We start from the raw sequence: 19,669 nt of genomic DNA on the forward strand, positions 1-19,669 counted from the left end.
ACACTTACTGTCCCCCTTCCCACATCCCCTTGATTCCTCAGGTTGTGGCAGTCCAGCTTGTGGTCCCATCACCCCATGGTCACTGGGGGTCTCTAGGCCTGAAATTCCATAGGTGCTTTTCTACCCTCCTCTGCCTGAATCAAATGATGTTGTCATCTCTCTGCCCCGAAACTTACTTATGGCTCTTTGTGTGGTACCTCTTTATCTCTGTGATTGGCACCACCCCCCATCCAGCCCCCCAAGCCAGAAACTTGGGAGTCAACCTTGACTTCACCTGCTCTTTCCCACCTGCTCCCTTCTCTTCCCTCAGTCATTAATTCTTCTTATTTCTGCATCTTAAATAGCTCTTTATATCCATCCCTTACTTGAAGAGTATGAAGAGTAAGGGATGGATGCACATCCCCTGGGCTGTGTTTAGTAAATCTGTACTCGTCTGGAATTCCTCTTATTCGTCTCTGCTTCTGCTTCTGGCTCCTTCCAGTCTCTCCTGTATGTTGCCACGGAGCATCTTTCTAGAATTCTTCTCTGATCCCCTACTCATAATTTTCTCCGCTTTTCATTATCATGCTAAGGATTTCCTTGGTATGTCCTATATGATTTGACTTCTGCATGCCTGTCCACCCTTATCCTTCCCCACTCCCTTACCCCTCACACATATGCTTTACACGCAGCCCCGTGATCAATGTATGACCAAGATCACGTTCAACTACAAGATCTTTGTTTAGTGCTATGGGAACGCTCCTCAAGTTTGAGAACAGTGACCCTCTGATAGGATTCACCAGGCACGCTTAAGAAATAGGTCAAGAAAAAATAGAAGGAAAATAGGTCTAAAATATGTCTACGCACCTAAGGAAGTCTCTAGGTCTTTTTACTGCATAGACACAAGTTTGTGCTCAGAATGATTCCTCCATGTCTTGGCTGTTCCTCTATTTGTGTGTTCTCCAGCCAAGTGAGCTTGTAGCTCTGGTCACCTACACTGTTTGTAGGAAAATAAACAGAGATTAGATTTGTCTTCTCAGACTTAGAGGTTCATAAACAATAACCTGAAGTGAGCAAGCGAAAAAGGAAAGAAAGGAGTTGCCAGGGAGCTTTGATCTGGAGGGCACATTTTACAGCCGAGTTCATGACCTGCCTGTCGGTGTCTTTCCTGGCTGGTTGTGATAGCCATTGCTCTTTCCTGTCACTCACAGTCACAGTGATGGCACAGACCTCAAGTGAGATGCCTGCTAACAGGAACTTGCTAGATCTCAACTGGGTGTCCGGGATAAAATTTTAGCGCTGTTGGAATTCTCAGTGTCGGAGATATTTGGCCGCGGAAACTCACAGCAGGATCAATGATCCTTCTCATGGTGATCACTCATTTTGCTATCAAAATGGGACATTTGTGTTCATTACAAAATGAAACCACTGGTCCATTTAATTAACACTTGCTGTAAATATTTGGTGATTCCCAAGTGCCAAGAGGAGGATGTGAGAGGGAAGAGGAGGAGGCCGGAAGAGGAGCCGTGGCTGACATCACCTGGCTGGGCCGTGTTCAGTCTCCTGCAGTCTGAGACTTCCACAGTTAAAGGGGACGAGCCTCCCCAGGGCCTCAGAGCCTCCTGAGTATTTGATAGTCTCACACACATCATAGCATAGCATGTATTATTCCTCCTTCAGACTGTCTGATAAAATATTCTCAGGTTGGCACCATCTGGCCAGGTTGGGTATGATTCTCGTGCAGCTCAAGGAACACTCAGAGCTGGGTTTGCCCTTGGCCTAGAGCACCGTTCCTTTCAACTCAAGAAGAAGCCCTAAGCGTCAGTCCTGCTAGATGTGCAGGTTTTATTATCCTTCAGGGATAGTGAGAGCAACAGATCAGGAGACGATTGCCATTGAAAAGACAGTTTGTTACTCATGGTTCCCAAGAGGAGAGGGCATGCTGTGCCGGGCAGGGCCGCATGGGGACGCACCAGGCAGGTCAGGAGGCAGAGGGAGGGGGCTCTGTGGACAAGGGCCTATATGGTGCTTTCTGCAGGAAGGAATGGGTGAGACAAGGTCAGCAGGCTTGGGACGGCTGGTTTGAGTTATTTCAGCGGGCTTTGGGGCATAGGGTCTGTCTCAGGCTGTCCAGTTCCTGGCTCTGGCATGATCAGGGCAGGTGGATAGTGGCCCCAGAGTCTAAGAGCCCCATAGAGGAGGCGAGGAAGGGTATGTGGGCTCTGGATTGGTTGCCTGCATATGAAACGAGTGCTCACCGGTGAGTCCTTTACTCTCTCTAGGAATTGGCTCACCTTGGGAGGAGCCGTCCCTCCAAGGTCAGCAGGGCACCAGATGTCAAAGAGTCAGAAACCCATGGTTAATCCAGAACCAGACTTAGAATTGTCCATGCAGACTCTCTGAATCTCAGAGAAATCCTTCATTTCCTTGGGTTTACGTAGAGATCCGGAATGTTCTTTGTGAACCAGGTTTTCGAGGAAGCGCCCGCGCTGGTAGTTAAGGAAATGCAACATTGCCACCTACTGCCGAAACGGAGGACCTTTAATAAGGTTCTCATGAAAATCAGAAACTGGTAAAAAAAAAGAAAAAAAAAAAATGAAAGAAAAGAAAGAAAGAAAATCTCGACTTTGAACCCAAACCATCAGTGTCTCCCACCTCTCCAGAAGTTTCTTCTCCCTGGTGCTCCTGCCCTGTGCACTGGGTGTCGGTGTGTGAATTGAGATGACTGAGGTCTCTTTTTCTCTGGGCATTTTGTCCTCTAGCACAGATGGAAAGTTCAAGATAAGTGAAATATCCAAGGTTACAGAACAATAATATGACCAGCCTGGAGCTCACATGGTTTCCAGGCTGTTTCTTGGTGATAAAGGTTAACAGGAAACTGCTTTCCAGTTTTTGTCGAGAGGAGGTGATTTTTTTCTTCATCTCAGAATATGCTTGTTATTTCCTCCTACCTTCCTGCCTCTTGTATAGCCAGACGACATGGAGCTCAGTGGAAATGAAAGCTGTTGCAGAAGATGCAGAATTTGCTGTCTCATTTCAGTTTTCCGTTATTAGAGAGTCGAAGAGGGAAGTGTTATGTTTGCTTAAGATACAGTCGAGGAGAAAATTGGGGTTGGAGAGGACAGAACGTGACCACTCCTTAATTTGCAAGAATTAAATGTGGTACAGACGTAAGGCATTGCCTTGAAAATTAGGTTATTTCAGACCTAACAGCTTTAGACTCAAAATTATTGTTGCATAACTATGGACAATCACTGTCCACCTCAAGAAGCCTCCGCTATTACTCTGGCCTTAGGCACCAAGGTCACTAACAGCTTTGTGTGAACAACTTTTCATGTTAACAGTGATGGAAGGGGTCAGATGTGGAATATAAGACCCCCAGCCTGGAATTTCATGACCCCTGGGAAACCATTTATTATTTCTGTTCCCTCCTGCATTGCATTCACTGCCCATTTCATTGTCCAGCAAGAACTCAACCAACCGTGAGTGGGGAGAAGAGTGAAAAAAATCAGTCTTTCATTCTCAGATGCTTACTAAGCTCATGTTTGTGCCAGGCACTGAATTAGTGCTGGGATACAAAAATGAGTAAGATTGGGCCAGCCCTCAAGGAGTTTGCAGCTGAGTAAGAAATCCCAGGGAGCAGAAACTTACAGGAGCTTGGGCAGCTCAGTAAGCAGAAGGTGGAAGGGAGTCCGGGAGAGGAGCACTTCTGTAGGATGGTGAGCGGAGTCGGCGAAAATGTGGGGATCCTGAACGAGGGCTCAAGGGAGCAGGGGTGAGGTGGGACGTGGCGGAGAGTTGTTTGGGGGGTTGAGAGGAATAGCTTGAACAAAGGCACAGAAGCAAGATTCGTCCATAATAGGCCACGCCTGCAAGTCACCCAGCTGAGCTGGCATTTTCCTGAACCACCTGGATCTGAGCCTTTGTCATCCTCTTCCCCTCCCCCCCCCTTCCTTTTCCCCTCTCTTCCTTCAGTTTCCTTCCTTCCTTCCTTCCCTCCTTCCTTCTGACTTTGCTATTCTGACTACCCGTCCCCAAAAGCCCTTTACAACAGATGTAGATTTTTAAATTAAATCAAATTTAACTTCTTTTGCTTTGAGATGTAGAATTTGCTACTGCATTTCCAGTCTATTTTTAGAGGACTGAAAATTGTACAACTTTACAGCCCCTCTGAGACCACTGCAGGCCCTTTATGGAGGCCTCCATGACCTAAAGTACTTGCTCCAAAAGCAGGAGGCAGGTACCTCCTTTTTTTTTTTTTCAGGGAAATGAGGTGGTGGAGCTCAGCCAGCCTGCTCATTCACAGGCTTTGCAGGAATGAGGGCTATATTGTAATTTTGTAGACTCTTGCGTAATGGTAATTGTACTAACGTCCATTGTCTGAAAATATCTGCTATTATCTGAAGTTACTCTGGATTCCCTCACAAATTTAAATGAGTCTGTATTGTATTTATCTCAACAGCCTCTGCACACATTTGAAAAATGATAGAAGATATTATTTACTTAGTCCACAGGCAAGAGGTTGCAAACTGGTGGGCCGCGGGCTTGTCGTAGTCTACAGACGTGTCTTGTTTGCCTTGTGCAATGTTGGTTGGTTGTTTTTGCTGTTTTTATTGTTGTTTTAATCTGACTTCCTTTCCAATATTTGAAAGCCACTACACTTCCTAGATGGAGAACCCCTGACCGCGTCCCGCTGTCTTCTTTTACAGTCTAGAAAACAGAAGGCCAGCAGGAGTATATGACTTGCCCTAAATCACATGAACTGGCACCAGATCGCTGGTCTCTTGACTTCCTCCTCAGGATTCTTTCCATCACCTTGTAACACAGTTTCAGAAGACTGTAACGCTTCTTCCTTCTCGTTTCACCTTCTGCCCCCTCCTGGTACCCCCAGTGTCCACGAGGCACGTGTCCAGTGCCCTCCACACCCATAGAGAACCTTCTCCTCGGAGACTCTGCGTGTCAGCCGTCTCCTCTCTCCTCTCTCTTCCCAACTCCTAGTCTTGGTGCAGCTGCTCCTTGCACACGTACAAGTACCTTATCTAAGGAATTCAGCAAACTCTAAAGTTAATGTATAAAAGCACATTTAATGTAAATTTAACTCAGCATGTTTCATCTCAAAAAAAATCTGTAACCTCCATCTGGATAAAAGTCATTTCGCTTAATATGCATTAATATCATTAATATCGCAGTGTTACAAACACTTGCCACAGCTCTCTGGAGGTGCAAAAATCCAACCACACCTTGCCACGTCTGGGAAGACAGGTTGTAAGCATTTCAAAAAGAAATGGGGCCCCTTATTCGATTAAGCAAAAGAAATTCTCTTTTAAAAAATCCAGCTCAACAATGTTTAGGACAAAAAAGTAACATATTGAAAGCAAATAATATTATAAGAAACTGGAAAGCAGGAAAGAAAAAAGAAAAGAGATGGTCAAGTTGAAGTCCACCCTTAGGAGTTGATGGCAGCCCAGCTCTTTGGCTATGTAAGGGCTGTCGGGCATGACAGTAGGTGTGACAATTGACTTGAAAAACACTGTTTTCTCTCAAAAAGGAATCATATGAAAGCAATTGATGACGCCTTTTTCTTTGGCTCATTTTAGATTGGAAGTTCTGGTCCTCACGTCAAATCGTGTAGCTCAGAGAACAGTTGGTTTTCTGCCGGCTCTGTTGATGCTTCTGTGGTTATTTGCAGTTTTTCTCTTTCAGGTTCTATATAGAAAGCATTTCATACCTGAAGGATAATGCCACCATCGAGCTCTTCTTTCTGAATGCCAAGTCCTGTATCTACAAGGTAGGAACTGTTTCTTCCTGTTCAGAGTTTCCCACTGAAATCCGAAAGTATCATTTGAAGCTGGAAATCCCAAATTGTTGCCACTATGGTGATTTTATTGATTAGTGTAAGTAATGTATAAATTAATTAGTGTACATAAATGAGAGCTTCATGACCCTAGAGATGTCAGTAATGTGACTCCTTCTGATCCCTTCACTGTGTTTTTGGCTCCTTGGACGTGTTCCTTCGCCTGGTTTTAGGGGGTCTCCATAACCTGTCAGCTGAGACAAAGGAGAAACCTAGACAAGTATGACAAATGCACCAGTTACCTTAGGTCTCTCAAGTATCAATGAATTTCTTATTACCAAATGCATCTGTAGTTGACCATTTTGAAATGTTCTAGTAGTATCTTTCAAACGGATGCTATTGGTACTTTAGGTGAGGCAAATTTTCTTTAATTGTGCTGAAATACACATAAAATTTACCATCGTGGCCATTGATCAGTGCAAGGCTCAGTGATAGTAAGCACATTCACGTTGTTGTGCAACCATCCCCAGCATCCATCTCCAGAACTCTTTCCATCTTGCACAACTGAAACTCTGTACCCACTAAACAATGACCCCCATTCCCCTCACCCCCCTAGTCCCTGGTAACTACCATTCTACTTTCTGTCTCTATGAATTTGACTACTCTCGGTACCTCATATAAGTGGAATCTTACAGTATTTGTCCTTTTCTGTCTGGCTGATTTCACTTAGCAAAATGTCCTCAAGCTTCACCCATGTTGTAGCATCTGTCAGACTTTCCTTCCTTCTTAAGGCTGAATAACATTCCCTTGTGTGTATATAACACATTTTGTTTACTCCTTCATCCATCAATGGACTCTTGGGGTGTTTCCACCTTTTGGCTGTTGTGAATTTTGCCACTATGAACGTGGGTTTATAAATATCTGTTCAAGTCCCTACTTTCATTTGTTTTGCGTCTATACACAGAATGGAATTGCCGGGTCATATGGTAATCCTGTTTTTCATTTTTGGGGGAACCCTGCCATACTGTTGTTCAGAGCGACTGCACCATTTTAAATTCCTATCAACGGTGCATAAAGGTTCCAGTTTCTTCACCTCCTGGTTTTGTTATTTTCTGGGTTTTTTGATAATAGCTATCCTAGTGGGTGTGAGGTGGTATCTCGTTGTAGTTTTGATTTGCGTTTCCCTAATGACTAGTGATATTGGGCATCATTTCGTACACTCATTGGCCATTTATACATCTTCTTTAGAGAAATGTCTATTTAAGGGTCAGTTGTTAACTGAGTGGGACAGTCTCCTGCACTGCATCCAGTTCCCTCCTATACTTGTAGCATTTCCTTTCATTGGATAACTCAGAATGCCCACACGCGTTTCCAGCACACACCCCCTCCCTGGGGCGAGGGCTTGCAGGACACCACCCAGGTTGAGAACCACAACTAGGAGAATGCATTTAAAGTAAACACCCTCTCTGCTGCCCCCATCATGCACCCTTAGGTCCCATGAGTGCAGCTTAGGTCGGCTTATTAACAACCATGGAGAGGAGCTGGTCTTTACTCAGGTCCCACTGTGGCCGGCTTGGTGCTGCGTGCTCTCTGTAAGTTGTGTGGCTGATTCTTCACAACAACTTTGAGGCAAATACTATTTTTTGTCCCTCTTATCCTTGTGAAGAAGATGAGGTGCAGGGATGTTATGAGATCTGCCCGAGGTCACATATCTACAGAATGGCGGGGTCAGTGGGCGGTGAAGCTGACAGCCTGACTCCAGGTGACAGAGCTCGGCCGCTGGGCTGCACTGCGCCGTGGAGGGCAGACTCTCCTTGGAGTGGAGGATGCCCCCACAGCCCAGAGAACGTCAAGCCAAGTGCCCCTGTTGTCAAGTGCTCAATGGCTGCATTTGAAGGCGTCCAAGGAGATCCCTTGCCTATATTTTCACATTTAACTACACCCAGTTTGGGGAGATTGCAATGACCCACTACACATCAAAACACACACACATGCGTTGAAATGGTATCTTCTTCGACCTTCTGGAAGCGCTGCAGTGCATTCATTGCACAGAATAGTTCCGCCCAATGCAAGTGTTCAAAGTAACGCAGAGCCTGGTTGTGATCAAATTCAGTTCTGTGAAGGATCTTGCTGGGTGCCAGTTGCCGAGCCAGGACTTAAATTGGGCTCAAACCCAGAGCACTCAGACTACGGTATTTTGGGTTTTTGCTGAATGGAGGAAAAAGACCCTAAATGTAGTTCCAGGAAGTTGCAAATTCCTTCCTCTCTCTAAACTCTCGTTATCTCATCCTCAAGTGGAATTAGTTAGACCAACCTTACTTGCCTCACAGACTGCAGGAGCATCGGACGGTTTTTATTTAATGAATAGGAAAGCACTTTGGAAAGGTTCAGGAATAAAAAGGGAGCGCCGTCCACCAGGTGGCAGACTTGGGCGGTAAACGTCCGCCAAGTCGCTGAACAGATGAAATCTGCCTCAACCTGGGCAAGTACAAAATTGCCCCAAATCTGCTTGTATAGACATCTGGATATAGGAGAGGAAAGTTTCTCTCTTGGAGTTGTTCAGTTCGGTCCAGTCACAAATGCTGGAGGCTACAGCACTTCAGAACAGCGTGCTCGTGGAGGATTCTGGGATTAATGGGAGATTAAAAAAAGAAGAAATCCTCAGGACTAAATATCACAGATTCCCCAAGTGGAGGTGATGGTGCATTCGGAGGCAGCCAGATTTAGGGTCAAGCTGCCGACCTGGATGGGTATGTCCTTCCAGAAGTCCAGCTATCTCCTCTCAGTGTTTGTGCTAGAGCTCAGTTGTGCAAAAGACCCACAGATGGCTTTTTTGAAGTTTATATAGAAGACCAAAAAGCATCACAAGACCGCCAGTCTCCCTCCCATCGTCAAAAATATTTTCATTTGCATAAATTGACATTTAGCATTTATTAAAACAATTCACATATATTATCTTATTGGAGCCTCATGAGAGAGTTATAAATGGAATCATTAGCTTTATAGAGGGAAGAAACTGATGTCAGAGAGGTTAGGCGCGTACTCAAAGACAAAAGACCGGACGTGGTTGAACAGGCCGTGTGACCTGTTCTACCCAGTTGTAAATATGTAAGATCGTGGGAGGCCCTGCGGCAGAATGATGGTGATGAGAGTTTAGATGGTGTCCCACAGACTCGGTACCCTTCCCAGCCCTGCCTCTTTGTGAATGCGATAAGTGCGGGCTCCTTCTCAATGTCTCCAAGCTTAATTTTCCTCTTTGGTTGAGCCAGGATATTAAAAGACCCCACAACCTTCTTGGGAAGATTAAGGGAGATAAAGCATGAATACGGTTAGCTCTGCACCTGGCACATGATGAGCTCCTGTTGAGGTAGGCCTGCTCATTTGGATTCAGACCCCAGTTGTTCATCTTGGCTGCAGTTTTCCTTGTGCCACCCACGCTGCCCTCTGGCACATTGGAGGCCTTGAAGAGCCCAGGAGCCGTGCCAGCCACAGAACCTGTGGATAATGCTCATCCCCGAGGCTTGAGTTGACCCAGCTGAGCTTTAACACCAGCTCCCTCCCTGTTTCTTAGGGAACAATTCCTACCATGTAGTAGAATCTAAGTGTTCAGATAAAATAAGCTATTTATTCCTGCTTCCTCCGAGTCCTTATTGTATTCACTTTTAAAGCATTAATATTTATTTTTATCAAAGTAATGCATGACATAGTTTAAAAGTCAAATGGTTCTATGGATGTTAGCTCAGGGCCAGTCTTCCTCAGCAAAAAGAGGAGGATTGGCAGTAGTTAGCTCAGGGCTAATCTTCATCAAAAAAAAAAAAAGTCCAATGGTTCTAAGTGGCTTATTATGAAAAAGAGCCCAACCTCCAAGTCCCACCACTTTTAACAATGTTAGCTGTTTCTTCTGATATTTGCGTATTTCAACAAAATTGGCACAGGAAGTTTTTCTTTGATTGATCCATTTTAGATTTATTGAGTTCTCATTAAGTTAGGCAAGGAGTAAGGTCCCCTGTACACCCGCCCCCACTTTCCCTTTCCCATCTTCCCAATATGGCATTAGTGCAATTCTGGACAGAAGGCACAGCTGCCAGCGTTACATTGTTATGACTAATCCCAGTAGCTTCCTATGGTTGTGATTCCTTTTTCAGACCACCAGTTGTTTGACCTAAAGGTAATAATTGCCTTGCTGTTACTTGTTTAGTTTCTAAGGACCCCTCAGTGTTTTCCAAAAGCTCCTACAGATTCCCAAATGCCTACTGACATTAATTTCCACATGCATCAGGTAATGCATCGGTTTCCCTCTTTGGTTTGGTTTTGTTGTTGCTGCCTTTGCCTCCATCCTCTTGCTTCAGTCTGTACTGGCCCTTATTTGCAGCCCCCACCCCAGGACTCCCCTTCTGCATCCTTTCTTTTCTTCACCCAGCTCTGGAATGGGTCCTCTGTTTCCTGGATCCCAGGTCTTCCTGGGTTTTGTTTTATACCATTGTTTCACTGGCGAACATCCTCCAGGAATCCAGAGAAAGGGTATATGAGAAGTACAATGTTTGGATCCTTGCCTGTCTGAAAAAGTCTTTATTCTATCTTCATATCTGATTAATAGTTTGACTGGATAGAGAAATATAGAATGAAGATTTCTCTCAGAATATCAAAGGTATTGCTTCAGAGTCTTCCGGAGTTGGTCTGGAGAAGTCTCCTGTGCTGTACATTGTATGTGGACGCCACCCCCCTCCACTGCCAGGAGGGCCTTCTAGGATCTCCTCTTGTTCCTCTTCATCTGAGGTTTCAGGATGCTGTGCCCTGATGTGAGTCTTTGCAAATCCATTGTGTTGTTGCATCGATGAGCTTTTAGTCTGGAGATCAGATTCTTCAGCTCTGGGAGGGTTTCTTGGTACTATCTCTTTTATGATGGCTTCTCCTCTCTTTTCTCCGTCTTCTCCTTCCGGGAGTCCTGTTAATCATGCTGAGCGTGGCCTCCTGCTTTGATATCTCATCTCTCCTAGTGTCCATCTCTTTATATTCTCCTTCCCAGGAGATTTCATCAATATTATCTTTAATCTTTTCTATTGACTTTTTAACCTTTGCTATCATGTTTTTAATTTCCAAGAGTTCCTTCACGTTATCTGATTTTTCTTTATATGTATATTATCCTATTATTGTCTTACGAACCTAATATCCTCTTATTACTCCAAGAAAATTATTGTGCATATCTATTTCCTTCCATTTCTTCTTCTTCTTTTTTTTTTTTGTTGCTGTTTGTTTATTTTGGTTTCTGTCTTTCGTGTAGAGCTTTCAATTGTCTGTTGATTCTGGTCCATCCCTCCATATTTAAGAGTAAGGCACTTAAAAGCTAATTGATGCTCCAAAAGCGCAGGTGGGGATGGTCCCCTGGTGAATTTCCCTATAGAATGATCCAGTGGCAAACTGATTCTTTCAGTGGGAGCCCCAAATATCAGTGTTTGGGAGTCTTTACTCTGTAGCTCTTCCTTCTCTCCAGAGGAGAGTCTTCCTACTTCCTGCCTGGGGCGTATCCAGTCTGGGGAGGGAATGGCCTGTATCTAGGTATAGACATCTTTTTAATCCCTGCGCTTTCACTCCACCTCACCCCAGCTTCCTGTTCATCTTCTCCAGAGAACACGCCTATTATCTCTTCAACAGTAGGAAAATGAGGAGAGGGTTTTTGTTCTGTTATTTTTCTGAAACTAAGAATACCACCTTCCTCATTTCCACTCTTCCCCAGGAGACAGAAAGCATGACCATAGTGGATTTCTCTCTCATGTCCTCCTAGTATTTACAAAAAGAGCAGAAAAACATTGTCATAATGTATCAAGTTGCAGAAAGTTAGACTGAGATCATGAGAGAGCAGGGCTGTAATTGTCTACTTTAAGCAAAGCAGGAGGAAGTGTAGAATGGGGGGTCACTGATACCCCAGATGGCCACATGCTCTAACAGCATTTCTGATGTGTTTTAACTCACTAAGGTGACAGGTGGGTGATGGCAAGGAAATTTATGACCAGGGAATGCATAAAACTCATGTCAAAATGTGTGTCTAGTCCCATGGAAAACTCCCATGGGAGGTCTGCCTGGGGTGTTGTGTGTTCCCTGGGAAGCAACGCGAGAAAGAAAGAACTCTCCTGCCAAGCGTTTCCATCAGTCTTCTCCCTCTCTGGATGTGGCTTCCTACACCCACTGAGGAGGCCCATCCGTCAGCCCCCTAGGAGCAGTGGACTTGTCACACTGGATGGACCGGTGCACATGGGTCTAATCTCAGCTCTGTCCCCACTTTGAGGCGCAGGATTGAATTCTTCCTGGTCAAAGCTCTCCGCTGACAAAGTGAAATTTCTGTCAAAAATTAGTCACCACAGTAATTTTTGAAAGCTTTGCAAACAAGGGCTAGGTCATAAAATGTCAGTGTCTGTTTAGTTTTTTAAAAGAAGGATTCCTATAGGTTATCGATCTTAAAGTTATAAGGGAAATAAAGAAACCTAAGATCTGGCTCCCAGTATTCTTCACATGCATGTAAAATTGGCTCCCACACTGAAAGACCTTCTGTTTCTATTCAGTTCCTTGCAGTTGAGTAATTAGAGACTTATGTAATTTAAATTGAGTGAAGTAAGGGACTGGTCCAAAGCACTAGCTGCGCTGTTATGGATCTCCCGTGTGGACTGTGTAACTTTGCCCACACCGGAAGGGATTGACCATCTATTCTTTAAGTATATTCATCGCATTTAAATTATGCTTGATCTTTACACTTAATCTCGTCCAGCTATGATAACCAAAGAAACAGGACTCATGGTCGCCGTATGAAGATGGACTGAAATGTGCCTCTCTGGGTTGGAGGAAAAGTTGGCACAAATGTTTTTCTGAGAGAATTTTTCCGATCACCTTCCACGACCTCTTACTCTACTTGGCACACAGCCAGCGCTCAGTAAATTGTGTTTAATTGATTGCTTTCCAAGGGAGCAAGGACTCGCGTATTTCCTGGAAAATTACCAAGTTTGGTGCCTTCACCTACCCACTGAGAGCAGATGATGCCAGAAAAGAAAAAGCTGAAAATTCCTGTTTTATGTGTGCTGGGGGCTCTTGCTCAGACTTCTCTGCTGAGATGTCCACATTGATCTGGGAGCTTCACATATTATTGGAGTTTAAATAATCCTCCTTGGGCCACATTTGCCACTTAGGTCTAAATACCGTCACTCTTGTTGAAATTGAAATAAGCAGTCTTTATCCAAGATCTTCAAAGAGTTTTGCTAATGAGCAGATGATATCATCTTATCTGAAGATGAGAGAAACAAGGCCCAGAAGCAAGCCCCCCAGGACAATGAAACCAACATAAATATTAGTCTCAGACTTGCAGAATCCTAGTCTTTATCTCTTAGTTTGATTATTGCAGGTATAATGTGTGTGGTCATATGACAAAGAGTGGAAGGCAAGAAGGACAGAGAGGGACTTTCATTTTCTACCCTCTAGAAACAAAATTGCATCGTCTTAGCATCTTGGCTCTGCCCATGACCTCTCAAAGAGATTCCTTGGGATCACGTATGCAGTAGACAGCAGGAGAAATCCCTATGCCAAAAATGAGAGTGGTGGCCCAGCATGCATGGGGTGTACCCCAGTGGATCACTAGACAACATGAAGTGACTTGAAGGATGAAAACCTGGCAAAGGGCTAAGAAGGAGGAATTGGGCAAGATCACATCAGTCTTATCCTGCACCACAGCCCATTTGCCTGGGGGCAGCTCTGTGTAGTCATTATGAGTTGTGCAACGAGGTGAGGCAGTTACACGGCCACAAGGAGGCTGAATGTGGCATCAGGACCCACTTGGGTGATATACACAGTGACTGACACATACATGTGCACGCGCACACACACACGCAATGCTGCCCACCTCTTTAAAAAAATGTATCTTACTAAAGATTCTTAAAAATGCTAAAGATTACTGAAAAACAGAGGCAACACTGTGGAGTTAGATTATCCGTAAACCAATGTGTGAAAATAAATAACAGATATCGTATTTGTAGTGTGTCTTTGAGCTTCCAAATCACTTCCCCATTTTGTCACCAAACTGAGTAAAATAATGGGAAAAGAAATTGTTATCCCCGTTCTACTGCTGAGGACAGCGAAGCTCCAGGAAGTCTAGCGATTTATTTAGGGTCCCAGAGCTGTTGGGAGGTTGGAACTAGAACCTGGACCTTTTAGGTGGGAGTAGAAATGATCTCAAGGAGGATGGCAAGAAATTATAATCTTGAGATGTTTCGTGGGTGAGAAGAAAGATGGTAACGGTTGAGGAGGATTCATTAGGGAAACTCTTGGGCCAGCCCTGCAAGTCATTCTGAATGAGCTTTGCAAAGTTCGGCCTCACTGGGATCTTCTCAGCCTACCATGTGGTTGTTCATCCTATTTCCTGTTGTAATTAGCTCATTAATCTTATGTGAAAGTTGGAATTGCTGTCATTCCTGACCATGGAGGGATGCTTTTTGTTAAGATTCTTGGTTGAGCGGAAAGACCACAAGCAAGTCCCTCCGAGTGAGGGGCTCTTGAAGACACCCTCAAGCTCCCAGGACTCCTGGAGAACATCCATAACACCTGCCGCTTGGGGTTCTCTTGGGGCTATTTGTTTGGAAGTCTTGGAGCCCCTCAGATGGGAATCTTTCTAAGAATATTGTTAGCCATTATGCTGCTGATAAATGACCTCAGGCCTCTTTCTGCAGCTACTTAATCACCTGGGATGAAACGATGCTGAGTGGGAGGAAGTGGGGCCATCCTCCCCAGCCCTGCTCTGAACACACATACACACTCTGTGGATAGTCACGTCTTGTTTTTCCATACCATTTTTCAAAAGATCAAAGAAAGTGGCTCGTAATTATTCAGCAGTAAATGAAACAGATGCCCAAACTACACCCCAAATGACCATGACAACTATAAGACATCACATTCTCTTCTACCAGCATCCCCTCTTACCAGTGAATCTCCAGATAAAATTATTACATGTCCACCAGAGCACCCCGCATTCCCAGGCAAGATTCCAGCTCAGCAAACAGCGCTGGGGACACGCCTCCTCAAATGACTCCAAGAACGTTGGGGATACAGAAGAATGTCACACCACCAGCGTCTGGGTGGTGCCAGATGGGAAACCCCATAGATCCTCCCTACAGGGTCTTCTGTTCCCCCTCCTCCTTTCCCATTTCATCCTCAGTCACGGAAAACCAAGAGCCCCAGGAGAGTAGGGAATTTTTGCACACACTCTTCATGGTCTTGTCCAGTTAATTTCCTGTGCTTGAGCAGAGATACACGAAAGAAGCAAGCTCTGGGTTGCCAGAGAAGTCAGAGGAGAAGAAGGTAGAGTCATCTTTTTCATGTAACATGGCTGCGTGTCTGAGAGGAGGACCCTGGAAACAGCTGTTCATGCCTCTGCATGGGGAACTCGGCTGTCAGGTGTTGAAGGACAATGGGAAATGTGTGGCATGGGCAGAAAGTCTAGCCCTCTGTTCCATGCTACTGGAATTTTCAAAATAAAGTCACCTGGACGGCCGGGTATACAAGGGAGAAAATATTATCAACAGGAGACCTCAGATGGGAATCAGGCCAAGGCTGCAAGGTAGGATAGGATTTTCTTCGCAATTAGGATCCTGTCTTCCCACTATTCCTAGAGTGGTTCTTACGCGCACCGTTTAGATCTCTGTACTGACTTCCCCAAGGACGGACAACAAGATGAAGCTTGAACTCAATCAATACTAAATAGAAACGGTAAAAGGTAATAATGCAGCTTTCTTTTCCATCAGATTTTGCAAGCATGTCGGCTGTCTGGGCCACTTCGTTCTTTAGTCCTTGCCCCTCTTACTGGCCACGTTTTGACTCGCAGTGTTTTTAATACCATCACTAGGAGATGGTCAGAGTCAGAGAAGGTGAAAACTCACCCCAGTTGAAGGCGCTAGTTCCCACTTACCCTGAGGATGAGGACAAATATGGTGAGAGAGAACTTGGATAAATCAGGTTAGATGTTTAATTGCATGCTTTTGATAGCTTTACTCTGAAGAATGGTACCTGACAGTTAATATTTGCCGCCAGATTATCCAAAGGTCTCTCTTGGAACTGCATAATAGGCTGTGTGAAATAAAATATAAGACCCCCTCCACCTTCCCCACCCCTGCTCCCCACCACAGGTATAGACATTTTCATTTAGCAGATGAATCAAATAATAAACTAAAAGCTATGTTTGCACTTAAAAGGGTTGATCCTGATGGTTGGTTTTGAGTTGCACGTTGGACAGGCCTCCTGGGATGTTAAATATTAGTCCACTGTTGACCATTAGCTGCAACATAGGCGTAAATGTTTGACAGAAGAGCATGCATACCAATACACTGACAAGTACACACGAGCGACTTCAGGAAGTCGATTGGTGGGAATGGAAATGGACATAGAGTAGAAATGATCCGTTGTGCAGACCCTGGACAGTGTTTCTGTTAAATCATTGGTGCGCTGTTAAATGATTTACATTCTGATGGGCCCTGCAGTCCCAGAACTGTGATTCCAGGCATTCCTCCACATCCAGCCCTGACAGTCTGTATCAATTACAGCGGCCCTAAAGCTCTTTCAGCTGGTAAAGAATTATTGACCCCGAGTCTTTCATATGTTCTCGTTGGTTCTCTTAGCCCACACTTCTGAGGTGGTTCGGTAGCAAATATTATTATCCATCTTTGAAATTCCTAAGCCCATAAGAGCCTGAATGATCTCCCTCCCACAAAAGATATAGGCTTGCTTGAGTGCCTTGTTTTGAATTACAGGGGCCAGTTCCGGACCACAGAAAAATAATTGGGGAAATCTATGACTCAGAGTTCGGTTTATAATACAAGTGAAAAGTAACTCTTGTTTTAGCTAACTTCGATGACAGATGTGGTCCTGAGAACCTGTCGGCCGAGATGGAGTCCTAATTGATTTGGGAGAGTGCATGCCCTCAGGGAGGTCGCATGCTAGACGAGAGGTTGGGAGTTGTTTCTGGTCCCATCACTGCCACTAAGGCCTTGTGACTTGGGCAAGTCCCTGATGGTTTGGGATTTCTGTTCTCAGTAAAAGCAGGGGGCTGGGCCAGCTGGGGTCTAACTCTGTCCTAGCTCTAACTTTCTGTACTCCGGTCGCTCACTATAGGATCTAGTGCTATGAGGGAGAGCAAAGAAAGCTGCACGTTTCTGCTTAAAGTTGACCACAGAAGTACGATGTCGGTTGGTTTGGTTATTATTCTGCATGCTAATGGACTCTAGGTTTCTCTTGAAGATCTGAACTATACGTAGCAGTACAGTGTTGTGCACTTAAAATTTGCTAAAAGGATAGAGCTCATGTTAAGTGTTTTTACCACAAAACACATACACACACACAAAGGGATGCAGGAAAGTTTTGGAGGTGACGGATATGTTTGTTACCTTGAATGTGGTGATGGAATCCCAGGTGTCTGCATAGGTCCTAACTCATCAAGTTGTATATATTGAACGTGTGCAGGTTTTTGTGTATCAATTTTACCTCACTAAAGCTATTTAGAAAAGAGAAATGAACTATGTACATATTGAAAAAATATATATTAGATTATATATCTATATATAAAATATATAAAATATAAATATATAAAATATATTATATAAATATATAATATATATATAAAATATATAAAAATATTTTATATATAAAAAATCTATATTAGATAAGCCAAGGAGAGGTTTATGTCCTCTTAAGACCATGTCCATAGATCACAATTAAATGATTGAGGGAAGAACTGATAGGACAGAAGCATCTTTAAACTCAGTCTCTCTAACAGTGCTGACCAAGAGAACTTTCTGCAATAATAGAAATGCTCGATATCTGCTTGGACACCATGGTAACCAATAGCTACATTGAACTATTGAATGCATGAAAGAAATGCGACTAATGCAACTGAGGAACTGTATTTTTCATTTTATTTAATTTTAATTTAGAGTTACAACCCCATTATAACATTTCCTTCAATAAAGCCTTACTATTGGTTATGAAGTAAAGTTGACAAAGAAAATGCAATTGGTTATCACGCCACCTTACTCCATTGGTTAATCAGATTAGCAGATTTGTAAGAAGTTTGGAACTGGTCCACTCTTTAATTTCTCGTCAAGATTTAAAGATGAGGCCTTTGGGATGACTGTGTAGGCCCAGGACCACTGGGTCCATTCTGGCTGAGAGCTGTATAAAGGATGTCAGTGAGCATTTGGGACAAGGTAATTCAGGAAAATTGCCTCGAGGACCAGAGACATCCTATAAGTACTTGAAATTCTTGGAAACTCCTCAGCAAAGGAAGAGCAGGCCTCTTTTTAGACCAGGCCTATCCCTTGTAGGAAGGCAATTTATTAATGTTATATATTAATGATGAGATCCAACTCTCATAAAGAAGTCATAGTTAAAATATCAGACTTACCTTTCTTGTTGGTTTTTCCTTCAGGAGTTGATTGATGTGGACAGTGAAGTGGTGTTCGAATTAGCCTCCTATATCTTACAGGTAAGTTGTTCTCCTCTCACCTGTGTATCCCGGGGCTTTACACAGAAGAACGAGGAATAAGACAACGTATGCACGGCCGGCTGCCATATCCACTAGCTTGGTGTCTCCTTATTATTTTTTTGCCGCAAGCAGGAAAGAGCTATTAGGAACACTACACCATGGCAGTAAATAGGAACTTCTGGTATTCCAAAATTTTAAGACAGCATCTCTCTCTGCAAAGGAAAATTGTGTTATAACCTATCTGCGGGAAACTGAGATCATCCAGCGGCCCCATTTTCTTCAGGTGTCGTGCCCTCCTGCACTCTGGAGAAAGCCAAGTAAATAGCAAGAATTAATTGCCGAGAGAACACTTCACACCCCTTGGACGAACAAGAGAAAGACCTTTAAGCCTATGTGGAAAAGAGGTGTTACCGAATATTAGCAACAATGGCAATATTAGGAACACTGGCAAGATGAAGTGAAATGATGCCATTAATTTATTCCTTCAGCAAGATTTACTGAACAACTACTATGTTCAAGGCAATATGCTAGGTTTATTAAATGTTCTGTGGTCCCTGCCTCCAAAAGTCTTTAGTATAATCGGGAAATAGCCCACAACATGAGACAGAACAAAAGGTAGCACACGCCAGACGGTACCTAGACACACGTTCAGATTCAGAATCTTTAAACTGGAAAAAGTTAGACCAGGACCTAGAGGTGGAAACTTGCATTTTGTCATTTCAAATCACTTTCTTTGTATCTAACTTTCTAACGTTTAGTGTCTCACATTCAAGTGGAAAATGCAGAGCATCCTTTCTTAATTATATTCCTGTAGCAGACAGGATGATGGCAGTTGTAAGCTGAGCTTACTGAGTAAAAGAGTTGTCATGACTCTATAATGTGTTTTAAAGTCTGTAACACTGGATGAGAATGTTTCACTGATGTTGAATTTTTTCTTCTACAGGAGGCAAAGGGAGATTTTTCTAGGTGAGTTTACAAAAGATTGTTTTTTGCTTAAAAGTGTATTCTGTTGCATCTCTATTGAAAGAAACTATTCTGCCTATCCTTTGTAGGAAGGCAATTTATTAATGTTATATATTAATGATGAGAACCAACTCTCAACTTGTTAATTGAAACAGATATGTTGGGTGGAGGAAATATAATAATAGCAAGGAGGGGGCCGGCCCCATGGCCAAGTGGTTACATTCACACACTCCACTTCAGAGCCCGGGGTTTGCCAGTTCAGATCCTGGGCGTGGACCTACACACCACTCATCAAGCCATGCTGAGGTGGCATCCCACATAGAAGAACTAGAATGACCTACAGCTAGGATGTACAACCATGTGCTCGGGCTTTGGTGAGAAAAAAAGAGGAAGATTGGCAACAGATGTTAGCTCAGGAGCAATCT

General features: G+C 43.9%; 1 protein-coding gene across 28 annotated transcripts in view; it reads left to right on the forward strand.

Annotated features, from left to right (window-relative positions):
• FRMD4A (FERM domain containing 4A) overlaps positions 1–19,669 on the forward strand; it is a 586,106-nt gene that overhangs the window by 457,549 nt on the left and 108,888 nt on the right. For all 28 annotated transcript variants that reach the window (XM_070601150.1, XM_070601129.1, XM_070601151.1 and 25 more), the window contains 3 exons: positions 5,683–5,767; positions 18,225–18,281; positions 19,225–19,247. In XM_070601150.1, coding sequence (XP_070457251.1) covers positions 5,683–5,767; positions 18,225–18,281; positions 19,225–19,247 — 165 coding nt within the window. The remainder of the gene's footprint in view (positions 1–5,682; positions 5,768–18,224; positions 18,282–19,224; positions 19,248–19,669) is intronic.

This window comes from Equus przewalskii, chromosome 30 (assembly GCF_037783145.1).
Source record: "Equus przewalskii isolate Varuska chromosome 30, EquPr2, whole genome shotgun sequence".
In the NCBI taxonomy this organism is placed as follows: Eukaryota; Metazoa; Chordata; class Mammalia; order Perissodactyla; family Equidae; genus Equus; species Equus przewalskii.